At 40.8% G+C, this 13,345-nt stretch overlaps 1 protein-coding gene across 2 annotated transcripts in view; it reads right to left on the bottom strand.

Moving 5' to 3' along the window:
• SCAPER (S-phase cyclin A associated protein in the ER) overlaps positions 1–11,322 on the bottom strand; it is a 157,932-nt gene extending 146,610 nt beyond the window's left edge. For both annotated transcript variants that reach the window (XM_071754631.1, XM_071754632.1), the window contains exons 1-3: positions 11,255–11,322; positions 9,187–9,262; positions 4,857–4,974 (exon numbers count right to left, since the gene is read on the bottom strand). In XM_071754631.1, the coding sequence (XP_071610732.1) occupies positions 4,857–4,974; positions 9,187–9,249 (181 nt within the window). In that variant the 5' untranslated portion in view covers positions 9,250–9,262; positions 11,255–11,322. The remainder of the gene's footprint in view (positions 1–4,856; positions 4,975–9,186; positions 9,263–11,254) is intronic.
• Positions 11,323–13,345: the final 2,023 nt, after the last annotated feature.

Genomic DNA, 13,345 nt, shown 5'->3' with positions numbered 1-13,345 from the left:
CCATTTCCTCTCTGTTTGGTAACTAAATCCAAAGCACACAGAGTTCATGACTTGTGAAGACCTCCTGGCACAAAAAGCTCAGTTGCTATTATCTACAAAAAAAAGCCACTGATAAACTATTTTCAAAATCCCTTTTATTCTGACAATCTCAACAATCACCCCTCTCATCTCTTTACAGATATGAGAAATGTGGGAATAGCCTTTAAATTTGGTAATTAACAGCAGCCCTCATTTCTGTTCTCACTGTGGCAGGGATTTCAGAGCCTTTGACACTGTTCATCATCAGATCTTCAGAAGAAACAATAACAATTTTTAGTTGTATTTCTTTTCATCTCTTTGAATGAATCTAAGGATGCAACTGGGTAAGCATTCTGTTGTTTTCCTCCAGTTCTTCTACACAGTGTGGCACATCTACTCTGTTATCTACAAACTTCTGTTATCTATAAATCCTGTAGGACAAGCAGCCTACAATACAGTGCCAATGTTAATTATAATCAGCTTGTCCTACAGGATCTACCTTACCAGCCCAGCTGCTGCAGATGTCCACCTGAAAAAACATTTTTGCAAAAATGAGGCTTGGACAAGACCTGGTTGCCCAACACTCACTTAAAGTGAGGCAAAGGCCTGGAAGAAGCAACCCAGTGAGACTAATTTTTTTTGACCCCCTGATTGAGGAAGCATATTGAAGTTTCCAATATTATTAAATTACAGATTATTTAAAAATATTAAATCATTTAAAATTATACACAATATATAATATTTAATGTATATATGTATATTTAATGTATATATTAAAAAACTATAAACATATATAATATAAAATGTGTTATATGTTATACTATTGTATATCATAAAATATTAGAAAATATATACTTGCATATAATATAAACTGTATCTTTTTAAAAGTTTGTAGACCAGTAGCAGACACTATTTTTCTAACAATGCAATGCTAAAGGTCTGTTTAAGGGTCTGAGAAATTACTGTTCTCAAGCATTAATATAACCAAAATTCTTCAGGTTTTTTACCTCCCCACTGAACTACAGGAATATATTCTGCAAAAAGTGACTTCTACAAACCACTGTCACTGTCTCACCCAGCATTTAATGGCCCTCTCTGTATTCACCTCCCAGCACCAGACTGGATTCCCATTAATTTCAGAGAAATTCAAGGCTAGAAACAGGATTCTTAAAGAATGCCCTTTCCCTTCATGTTAGAGTGTGCCAGTAACAATCAGATCTAATGCTGCTTGGGCTAACACACAATGTTTTCAGTCATGACACTTCAAACTTCCTTACTTGGCCAAGGAGATGCAGGTTTCATGACTTTCATCACATACTGCAAAACCTGTTTGCTCCATCAGGCTCTTGCTAAAGGAGCAGCTTATACTGCAGGGCCCCCAGAGTGTGCCAGGTTCCTTTCAACCAATAAAGTGTTTCCTTGCCCTTAAATGCTTCATCTACAAATATTCTACATGCTGAGAGCCCAAATGATTTTAAACAAATAGGAAGTAAGAAGGGAACAGTTACAAATACAAGATTTTTCCCATTTGTTGACACATCTCTGTGAGTTCCAAAGGAACCTTGGATTTTATTAAAATTTAAGTGTCAAGCCTCTAAGATATTTAATCTGTTACTAACACCACAGCGTAGATTTTGTAATAAAATTTATGTGTAATGCTTCTATGCATGCAAGGCCTCAAATTACATGGTAGGCTTAGAAAAGAATTACAAAGGAAAAAATTCTTAAGTCCTTCATTAGAACCATCACAGCTTTCCAAGGTGAGCAAGATCTAACTGACTGCAATATGCAATTGGTGGACATCAGTTTGAATGCAAATTTACTTCTAGAGACAGAACATCAAACTACAGAACCTTTTACAGAATTTTTTACCATTCTAAGTCCATCTTCCTAGAACACAAAGTCAATCATATTAGTCTAGCCAATAGAATCTGCTACATATTAATGAATTCTGTGAAGAATTACTTCAGTGCCAACAACTGCAATGTCTAAACAGTTGTACCTCTTTGAGACCATGGCCACTGAGTTTGGCTGGAGGAAGATTTTCTTGTGTCATTGATCTTATTTCATAACTAAAATTTCAGACTTGACAAAACAAGGGTGCATGTTGTTCCAAAACACTTAGCAGAAGTGCTACCTGTCATTTCAGAAATCTCTCTCCTTTTTAGAGAAATACTTCTTATTGACAGGAATTCCATTAAAGAATTAGAAGATTTTGATTCTGTCTCACAAGAAAAGTGAAATGGCAAGAAGGACACAAGCATATTTTTAAAGAAAGCAAAAAAAAGAACATGAATTGAAAAAATGAATCCTGTATTTTTTATCAGCCTTCCATAACACTACCACTATTAATAGCAAATGCCATACCCTATTTCCACAGAAAAAAAACAACCCACAACCCATCATGAGTAACAGTCTATATTATAAAATGTGAAATCACACAGTTATCCCAAAGCAATACCTCTGAACAACATGAGCAGAAGAGACTGAAGCAAGACAAAACTCTGCTCTGTAGAGAAGAGCTGCAGGGTTGGCTCAGGCAACCCAAACCTTTGGCCTGATTTACACAACCCCTGAATGAGTTAGAACTCTGCTAAATCATAATACTGCTGAATCACTCCTCATATTGAAAGATCAGCATAAAAAGAATCAGAGCTCACTGACATCAAACATATATACTCTCTACTCCAAGACAAGGGTCAAGAGATAAAGGATCTGCCAAATTTTCATAAGCCACAAGTTCTTTTCCCTGGGGATTTTTTCCATCAGGCACTTATCATCTAATTCCTTTTATTGTGCAAAAAGGTCAGCCTATGATTTTACAAGAAGAAAGCACCAGTGACAAAAAAATTAAAAATTACAATACAGCTAATATGATCAAAAGAAGGAAACTAATATAGCTACTTGGATTTTAAATATCACATATAACAACTATTTAATGAAGGCTAAAAGTTCACTTTTACATTCATTCTTCACATTTTGGCAGAAAATGTTAGCCTTGGAGCATTCACCTACAACTCCCATTCATTCATTTTTAAGGAAGAAGTCCTACTGGGAACTCACTCCTTAAACAGAAATTCAAACAGCTCACAGGTAGCTCAAAAATACTGTTAGAAATATACTCTATGTTCCTTTTGCACAAACTCATCCTCATAACTACCTTCTCCTAAAGTGTAAATCAGAACCTACAAAAAATTTAGCTCCTAATTCTCATTCTGCTTCAATTACATATGTGACCAGTTCAGTAGCATCAATGGATCTACCAGTGTGCTCAAGAACATGCAGGCTCACGTTAAACCTAGCAAACTGATGCACCTTCTGAGAACAGATGTGATTGAAGCTGCCATGAGAAGGCAGAAGTGGCCAACTTACCAACCCAGGAATTCATGACAATAAATTGAGCAGCTCCTTATGAGATCCAAAGATGGGAGGTTCACACTCTACTTGACCAGATTCTGCTCAGATCTTACATTATTTCCATTTTCTCTTCCTACACACAGCTAACAAAAATTCCCAGTACATGTCTTTCTCCTGCTGCTATACAAAGTGTACCAAGATAGCTGGGACAACACTCAAGTAAAAAGGTCAAAACTGGAAACCAAAGCCTGTAAATCTGGGCATTTGTACCTAGATGCAGGATCTTTATCTGGTAAAAGTTGTCTGTCATTCTGCTTGATACTGTTAAACAGAGATACCACTATGTATGCTGAACTGAATGTGATTTCTTTGATGAAACTTATATGAATGCCCATATACAAACATCTGAGCAGGTTTTCATGCACCTCATAGTCTTCTGTCACTTGAGACTTTTCAGCTTTAAAAAGACAAAAAATCCCAAATTCACCTTAATCCATGAAGGAAGCCAAGGACAGCTTAAACTCTGTGTGAGTTAGCTTCAGACACAGGGCTAATTATCTTTTAACTTAAGACAAAACTCATCCACTAGCAGAATCCATGCAGCTGAGGTTGGAAAGAACCTCTTGAGATCATCTAATCCAACTTTTCAGCTTTAAGCACAGTTTTCTAGAGCAGGCTGTCCAGGACTGTGTCCAATCAAGCTTTGATCATGTCCAAGGATAAGGACTGCTCACAGTTTCTCTAGGAAAATTCTTCCACTGTTCAACCACCCCCACGGCAAAAAAAGAAGTAATTTACTTTTAGATACTCTTGCCTAAGTCTCAAAAGCAGCAGCACCTCCACAGGGACGTGATAGGTACAAAAATACTGGAGATTAAGTCCTCAAGAACAGTATTTTGACATCTGGAACAGCTTGAGCAGTATAAAAATTAAAGTTCCTGGCTCCTTAAGTCATCATACCACAAGAGAATATTACAACAGTAACAAAACTGTTCTGAGGACTTACATTATGGAAAACCATCCCCACATCTCCCCTTCCTTAAAGACTCTTCACAGATGTTCACCACAGACTGAAGTGATACCAAAAAGAAAATTCCAATCTTATTTGCTTTAGAGCATAGAGAACAATTTGTTGGACTATTCTAAGTTATCCCTACAATTCTGAATTCCCAAGTTACAAGAGACTGGTTTAAGACAACATGGTTATATTACACAAGTATCTTGGTAATACCAGCAAGAGAGAACAGTCTAAGATCTTGCTTAAAGAAAAATCTTAAAACAGTTTTTAATCTGTCACTGTGAGGTTTCTATAAAGTAATCTGGCAACTGCAGGGTGCATTTTGGAAGACAGCTTTACATTATACTATGTACACTAAATGTAACCACTGTCTTTAAAGTGCTGTTCTTTGTAAGAAACCTGTTTCTGTATGAGCAAGTCCAGGAGACAGAGGAATGCAAGGGGAAAAATCTTGAACACACACCATCATCTTCTTTGTTTTCCAGTGGCACACTCCAGGCAATCAGGTTCCTTGCTGTACGTCCCTCTTCTGCAACTATTTTCCTCACTTTGTCATGGCTGTTAGAGCGCTGGAAAGAAGCCTGAAAACAAGAAATACAGGGATGGAAAATAATGCACACCTAAGAATTTTTTTTTTGGTATGTTGATTTCATTTGTATGTGGTTAAACCATCCAAAGTGGGGTGCACAGCTACTGAACTTCCACCATCTGAAACAGGTGTACACATTCATTTTCACAACCAACCATTTTTCTGCACAATAAGTAAATGAATTAATCAACATGACAAGAGAATTACTTCTTAGCCCTCAGTATGGCTATGTCTACACCACATACTTTCAACCTCTATTTAACTGATTTTCACTGCTGCTAGAATATCAGGCAGGCTTCACAAACTTTTTTGTTATCTTGTGTTAATTATAACCAATGATTCCAGATAAAAGCTGCATGAGACCAAAATACATTTGTTAGCTGATTGAAGAGAGCCTGGAGAAAGGCACGGGATTTATCAGAACTATACAAAATGTACAAAACCTACACTTCTTTCACTGAGAGGACAAGAACCTAGAAAATATTTCCTGGCAACTGAAGTTAGCTGTTTCCACTAGAAAGCTTCAGCTTTTCAAAGACAGAAGAGTTAGAGGCACTGAGGATGAACTCCGTTTACCTAATAAACTTATTTCTTTGCACCTAAAAATACACCACTGCAAGACCTCTGAAACCAAATATGTTAAGAAATATTTGTATTAATTGACAGATGTCAAATTGATTAGACTAGATGATTGTTGCAGGTCCCTCCCAACTGAAAGAATCTATTCTATTCTTGATAAAATCTTGCCTCTTCTACAGCCTATCAAGTTATTCCTCCAAAAATAATTTGAAACAAAGCCAATCTACATACTACATTAAATCTGATAGCACAGATATCTAAAAATGATAGCATAAAACTGCTGAGCAAGTTATCTTTAAACACAGACAAACTGAACCACACAGAAGTTACATAAAGCTAAACATTATTTTAGGCACCATCAGACTGATTTTCTAAAGCACTCATCAGGAAAGGCATTTCTCCCTGTTCTTACCATCGTATGACTCAAGCCTGCAACCACTTTGCTTTTTGGCACTAGTACATCTTTAGAAAGAAAATACAGGAAAATGGATGTAGCAGATGAGTGGCTATAATTTATTAGGGTGGTAGGAAAGGCAACACAAACGAGAAACTGCTTTTACTTTAGTGCCTATATAACAATATTTAACTTTGGTTTCTCTCATCCAGATGTCTTCAACTGCTTGTTTCAAAGCTGCAGTGTGCCACCTAGTGCTCCACACACCCACCTAAGAGCTATCTCCATGTAACACAGTGAAAACCAAGGGAAAAACCAGCACTGCCGTGTAAATGAACTTCTGGAAAACCTAACGAAATGAACAAGGCAAATTACACCTTTTGGCCCGAAGAAACTCAAGCAAAAATGTGAAAAAACCAGAATCTGTATTACACAAGTTCTAGTCTGTCCTTACTCTAGACAGATAATTATCTGTTCATTAGGCATTTTTAGTAAGAATGTCTATTTCTGCTGAATCAAGTTTGGTTTGAGGTTTTAATCTCTTGTAGCTTAACAGTACACTTTTCACCCACCACTCTAACCATAAAGATATGTGACATCTGTCACATAACTGGTGTAAAATCAGTTTAAACTACTGCACGAAGCCCCAGCCTAGATACATGTGGTAGCTTGCTTGAGAAACTCAGATGATTCTGTCTCTGAAACTTCTCTGTCTTAAACCAAAAGAACAACATTCAGACTGCATTTTGCACTGATTTGTTCTCAAATCTTAAAAAAAGAACCAAGCATTCATCTTAGCTGGAAGTAAAGCCAATCCATGGCAACCCCAACTGCCAAAAATTAAATAAGGAAACAAATACATATTTCCTCATTTATTCTGTCTTTTCTTTTAAATCCTCCACCAATAGACAATATTCACTCAGCATAATCAACACAATATTTAACTATGCCTTTCCTTAAGCCCACTGTCACAGTCTGAGTGGAGGAACTGAAGTCTGAGTATGGGGCACTAAAGAGGTTCCCTGAGGGATCCCAGAGGGGTGGAACACAGAGGGTTCCATTCCCTCCCATCCCTGCCCAGACTCCAGAAGCTCAGGCAGACCCCCGCCCCTCCTCTCTTCCCTCCCCTCCTCGCTTCCCTGCTGTTCCCCTGTGCTCCTTTCCCCCCAGCTCCCCCCCTGCTCTTCAGAATCCACATCCATAGGGGCTGGAAGAGCCCTGGAGCCCTCTCCTGAGCCGGCCCTGCCCCAGGGACCCTCAGGAACTTGTCCCTGCCAGCACCCAGATCGAGTTGGATATATATTTGTGTATGTTTCTTTATTATCCCATGTGTTAATCTCCTTCTCCTGTTCTAGTAAACCTGTTTCAGTTTCATTCCCAACTTCTAAGTCTGTCATCCTTACTCCCCTTTTATCTTCCCTTGGGAAGGTGGAGAGGGAGTAATAGAGAGCAATTCTGTCCTCAGATTTTTGGACCATCCAGACTGCTAAACCATGTCACCTGTTTGTTCTTTCCATAAACAAAGGACTTGGAAATCATTTGAACTTTTTTCTTTCCTATTATTTTTTAAATGCTGTTACATTCCATTTCATTCCATTCTTCTCTGGTCTCCCTATCTGCTAGGCTTGCCATCCCTACTCCTTTTATCTTTGCTCTCCTGTTTTCCAGATCTAATTTCAAGTTTTCTGAATCTCAGCACCTATGGTGTATTCCTCCAGACTGTCTCCAGCTGATTACATCTGTCTTAGAAACACAGAGTCCAAACCCAGACACAATTACTAAGTCTTCACTGAAGACTTTCTCAGTGCTGAACAGGTTATTCACATCTTAGAGATGACATTCCCATTTAACCATCTCAACATTATGCAGAGAGGGTGTGTCTGTTTGCAACATAATATTACCTTTTCATCACTTATAATACAATCTCAATTTATATGTCATGACTTATCACACATAAATTAGCACAACACAGAACAACAAAGCCTCCAAGAAACCTCTGTAGGTTTAGTCCAGTCCCCAAGTCCTTGTCCCCTGGTCAGAGCAGACCCACCTCTTCCTAACATCTAAGAATAATTTCTCTCATTGTACCTTGTGTATAATCCCAAGGCTTCTTTTTGCACACTTGCCACCAAGACAGTTGTTTTCAATTCTTTATTCTGATGGTCATTACTCCCATGTCAGTGTAATATTTTGCACTGGTCCCCACCAAACTGGCATTAATTTTTTTGCATTTTCTCTACAAGCCAGAAAGGTTTAAATGAAAAGCAGAGGTTTCTCAACAAGACATTTCCAAGCAGTGTGCATCATGAAGCTGGAGCCTGATTTCAAATTCTAATCTTTCCTAAGTTAGATCTCAGCCAAGAGAATACAACAAACCCTTACAGGAGGTCTTAACCAGGACAGTTAGCAACAAAGCAGTGTACAGCCACAGAGAAGTGTAAGCTGTTGTGGCACAGGGGGTATCAACGTGGTCTTTTCATTTGTCTAGATCAGCAAATATTAATACCATCCTTCAGACCAGTGGAGTGATACTGATACATAGATTTTTCACTGCTTCCTCAGCCTGAACCCCTCTTGTTCACTACTTAACTATCTAAAGAATTTACCTTCTTCCCAGTGCTGTAGATAACAATCATCTCTTAGGCAAAAGGACTGACCACAAACTTGTTTAGCCTTAAGTAGCAGATAACTATTATGTTGTCTACGTTCCTGCTTTGCACATCTTAAAAATATTAAAGGACCTTTTACAAAGATCCTTGTTTTAATGGTCTTCACATATATAAATACACTGCTGTATACGAAGCCACCAGTTTCATCCCCTGCACTGTCAAATAAAATTACTACAGCTCTAAGCTCAGGTACTTCAAAGAACACCATTCCATTACTGGAATCAAATATTATGGTCTTACACTGGACCATGGGTTGGATCCAAGCAGTTTAAAATAATAATCAGCAGAAACAAACGTTTTAAAGTGAAAGAAACTTATATAGTAACACAGTGATGTGATGCAATGCCAGAAAAGTACTCAAATTTCTTATACAGCTAAAAAAGCACATTTTTGAAGGTTTTTCATCTTGGTGTTAATAAATTAAATTGATTCTGATTCTAGAATGGATGTTTCCACAGAAGGTACAATGAAACAATTTATCAAATACTCTCAACATGAAAATCTCATTTTTCCTGCATTACTAAAAATCCTACCATCCTGTTAGAGTAGCTGAATGTCTTACCATCATGTTATAGCCTTCCTCCACATCAGCAGGCTCACTTATTACATTTTTGGACGACCCCATTGAGTTTTCATACCTGTGTCAAAATAAATGAAATTCATCGTTTCATTTAGGTCACTTCCAAAATTAATTTTAGCTTCTCAGCAGCATTTATGTCCCAGACATCAGATGAATGCAGTAAAGTTTTAAGACGATAGTTTTATCTGTAAAGTGTCTGCATGGCTCCTTATTACAAGCAGGCAAAGGCACAAGAAGAAAACAGAGAATTAACCTATAGAAATGTATGTGTAAATGTATGAAATAAGACAGTAAACAGTACAAAGAATATTAAAACTTTAAACTAATTGCTTGGACTGCTCTAAAATAGTCTCTACAGTAGTGAATAGCAAGCAGAGTAATCCTTCCTGTGGTAGAGGGCTGGGCTTGTTATTGTTCAAAATGAAAAACAAATCCTAGGTATACTAAAGAATCAGTATAAAATAATTAGTGGTGAAGCAAAATAAAATGGAAAGCTTCTAATTAAAAAAAAAAAGATGTGACAATCCCTGTGGACATCAACTCTGAGAAAGTGAATATTTTTATTTGGTTTGGAACTATTGCCACAAATGCAGCAGTGCCCGGGACTAAACACTTATGGGCTTATCAATAATCTCCAGAACACTGATAACAATTCTGAAATAAAATTAAGGTTTCAAGGTTGGAATAAATTCTAGCCTGCTCCTGATTAGTGTGCAAACACCCCCAGGCCAACAGTTCTTGCTCTTCAGACACTAAGAAGTTTGATACTTTTAAATGAGCAGAAATTAGGTAACAGAACAAGATTAAACTTTATCCAGCCCCCAAGTTGAATGTTTTTGTTGGTCTTTATCTTTAATGGTATTGCTTTAGGTGGACTGTTCACTTTTCTCATATAGCATCTTGTCCTCCTCATAAATTACTTATCTTTCTAAAGGTAAATATCCAAATCCTGTGTCAACAATCAGGCAGTTGATAGGATTTACACTTGTCTGGATGCTTTAAGACAATCTACTGAGCTTACCAGAACTGAAACATTCTGCAACTGGTTGAATTTTTGAAAACAAAATACAATTGTATTTCAGCATTCCTTCTGACACCAAGGTAGGCCCAGCATGAGGAGCCTTCGAACACTGAAGTGTCTTAGAAACTGCTTTTCCTCACCATATGAACTTCATTATAATCAAGGTGTAATACAAGGTCATTAAATTGAGACATGGAGGAAAAAAAATGAGGGCCCAAATATTTTTCCAGTTCTGCAGGTCGTTTGAAAGTGATTTTGAAACCGTAATTTGTACTTAAAATGTGCAGGGAAGGCGAGCCCTACCCCTCAGCACGCTGCAAGACCTGAGTCCTGTCAGCCTTGGTAAGCAGGGTTTGCTCTGACAGGGAAGGGGGAACATCAGCTCCAACCAGGAACATCCAGAGCAGTTTTCAGGATGCAAATACTGGTACTCTGGTGGCACTTTTTAAAAGTTTACAGTGCCTTTCCTCAGGACGCGCGCCTCTCCCCCCCTAAACCCCCCCAACCTTCACCCCACGTGAGGGGGGGGGGGCCGTGCCACGCAGAGGAACCGCGGGGTTCAGGGCCAGGGCGGAGATCTCCTCAGACAGAGCGATCCCGGTGTCCTCCCGGGACGGAGGGAGAGCCGGGGGAACCTGACAGGGAGGGACGGGCCCCTCCCGCCGCCGGGCTGCCGCAGGGCACACCGGGGGCTGCCGAGCCCCGCTCGTCAGCAAGGCGCCCGGCCAAGCTCCCCCACACCCTCAGCTGTGCCCGGCACCCACCGGCCCCGCTCGCCGCCGCGGGCTTCCCGGTTGCCTGTAGCAACCGGACGGACTGCTTCCCTCAGCCCCGCGCTGCGCAGGGCAGGGCCGGCGGCGAAGGCCGAGGCCCCTCGGGGTCCCGCAGGGGCCGTGCCCCGGGTCCGGTTGGGGGGGAGGAGGTGACTCCTGGCCCGCCGCCATCTTGTCCCGCTGCTGCTGCCGCCGCCTCGCCCCGCGCCGCGCCGCGCCCCTCCCCCGCCCCGGGGCGCGCGGAGCGGCCACTCACGCTCTCGGCCGCGCCGTCCCGCCCGCGCGCGTCCTGCCGCGGTGACGTCATCGCATCCCGCCAGAGGCCGCTCGAGCGACCGCCCCGCCCCACCCCGCCCCCACCCCGGCCCCGCCCCCTGCGCATGCGCCGCGCGTGCCGGGGAAGGCGGTTTGCCCGCACTCTGCCCGCGTTTTGCCCGCACTCTGCCCGCGTTTTATCCGCACTTTGCCCGCAGTTCCCCCGGCAGTGCAGCCCTTCCAGAGAGCTCCGAGGTGCCGAATCCGGGCCGTCCCGGCTGCTGAGGTGGTGGCGGCGGCCTCAGCGCTTTCCTCAGCAGTGGCGAGCAGGAAAAGGGCCCGTGGGTGGTGTGGAAAGCGGTAAATGGCTGTGGGCACCCAGCGAAGGGGCCCGGCCCAGGGGGTTGGGAGTGAGGAGGAGGCGCTGTGACCTGCTTGGGAAACACAGCCGGAGAAAGATGGGGCTGGTGCGGAGAGGGCAGCCCGGGCCATCGGGGAACATGAGTGTCAGGGGAAGAGTGAAGAAGCTGAGGCTGTCAGGTGAGAAGGCAAAAGGGATGGGGTGGGAGTGCTCATAAAATCATGAGGAGAAGGAATCACTGAACACCCACCCAACCCCCCCAATAGCCAGAATTACAAGAAGTAAGAGGCCTAAATTATAAGCAGGACAATTCAGGTTGCCATCTCTGAAACAGTAAAAGTAATGCAAGGATTGGTTTGGGAGATGAGATATGCTTCAGCTGAAGTCTCTAGGAACCAGTGCCAACATCTCTCAGAAATGGGATGTATATTTGACTGGTTCAGAGCAGAGAGCGGAGCCAGGTGGCCCCTTAAGGTCCCATCCAAATCCCTTTTACTGTCATTGTTTGATAATGAGGTTGTCTTAGCTATCAGGCTGAGCTTCCACCCCTGCCTCTTCGGTTTGTAGCTGAGCTGAGCATCTTTGTACAGGGCCTGGCATGGAATCCTGCTATTCTGGATCTGTGCCAAATCAGATACCACATCAGAAGAGTGTAATTTATAAACTGTTTCTTCAGATATTAATAACGGAACTAAATGCAAAGAAGTAGAAAGCCGTGTCTGTGATGTCAGCAGAGTTTAAAATACTTTAGGACACTTTGTGCAAGGTGTTACAAAACAATTAATTGGAACACTCAGAAAAATCGTGCTACTAAAGCAAATGACTGCCATTTCAGAATTCAAACATTTGAACCTGATTATAAATTAATTATTGCTCAGTTTTTTCCATCAGTAGTCCACGTGCCAAAATCCAACAGCTTGGATAACTGAAGATGGAAGGATAATGTTTGCATGCAGTCCCTAGATGCACTTAACTATGTCATAAGCAGCTGAAAATGAGATAAAAACAATTGCAAGAAGATGTCAAAATGGAAGCCTATCTAAATAAAACTACTGTAAATCCATTAATACTGGAAACAACATACATTGCAGGACTAACTCAAGTTAGGCAGTGATTTGTAGAACTAAAACATTAAAAAAAAATACAGTAAATACTAGATGGATAACTTCATTTTCTAGAAATAACTTAAGAAACTACAGTTTTTGTGTGACTGGACAACTGTTCTCATGCTGACAGATTAACAGGAACCAAGTAAAATTGGCAGATCTCATAGAGAAGAAACCCTGTGTTCAACATGACCTTCTAACATTAATGCCTTTGTGACTGAAGGAACAGCTCCAAACAGATTTGTGAAAGGCTGTCTGGAGTTTGGCTTGAAGAAAGAGGGGATTTTTCAGAAAAGTCAGGAAGTTCAGCACATAAAAACCTTTTTATGCAGCATGACTTGTAGTCTGATTTTAAAATAGCTCCATTGATAGTCTCTTTTTACTTACAAGTTGCAATAGTGCTGCATTTGCTGTGCACTTTGTTAAACATGTTGAGGGAACATGAGCCCTCACTTTTTTTCCCCCTGCATCCCTACCCAATGATCTTGAATATTGTAAGATGACTGATTAATTGGATTTTATTTTATTTTGACACAGGCTAACTACCAAGAGAAGAATACAATTTCCTTTTTGCTGAGTTTCAGTTTTCTTCCTAATCTATCAGATATAATGACTTTTTGGTTTT

This window comes from Heliangelus exortis, chromosome 11 (genome assembly GCF_036169615.1).
Source record: "Heliangelus exortis chromosome 11, bHelExo1.hap1, whole genome shotgun sequence".
Lineage (NCBI taxonomy): Eukaryota > Metazoa > Chordata > Aves > Apodiformes > Trochilidae > Heliangelus > Heliangelus exortis.
The sequence above is the reverse complement of the archived record's forward strand: the minus strand, read 5'-3'. Positions and strand labels throughout refer to the sequence as shown.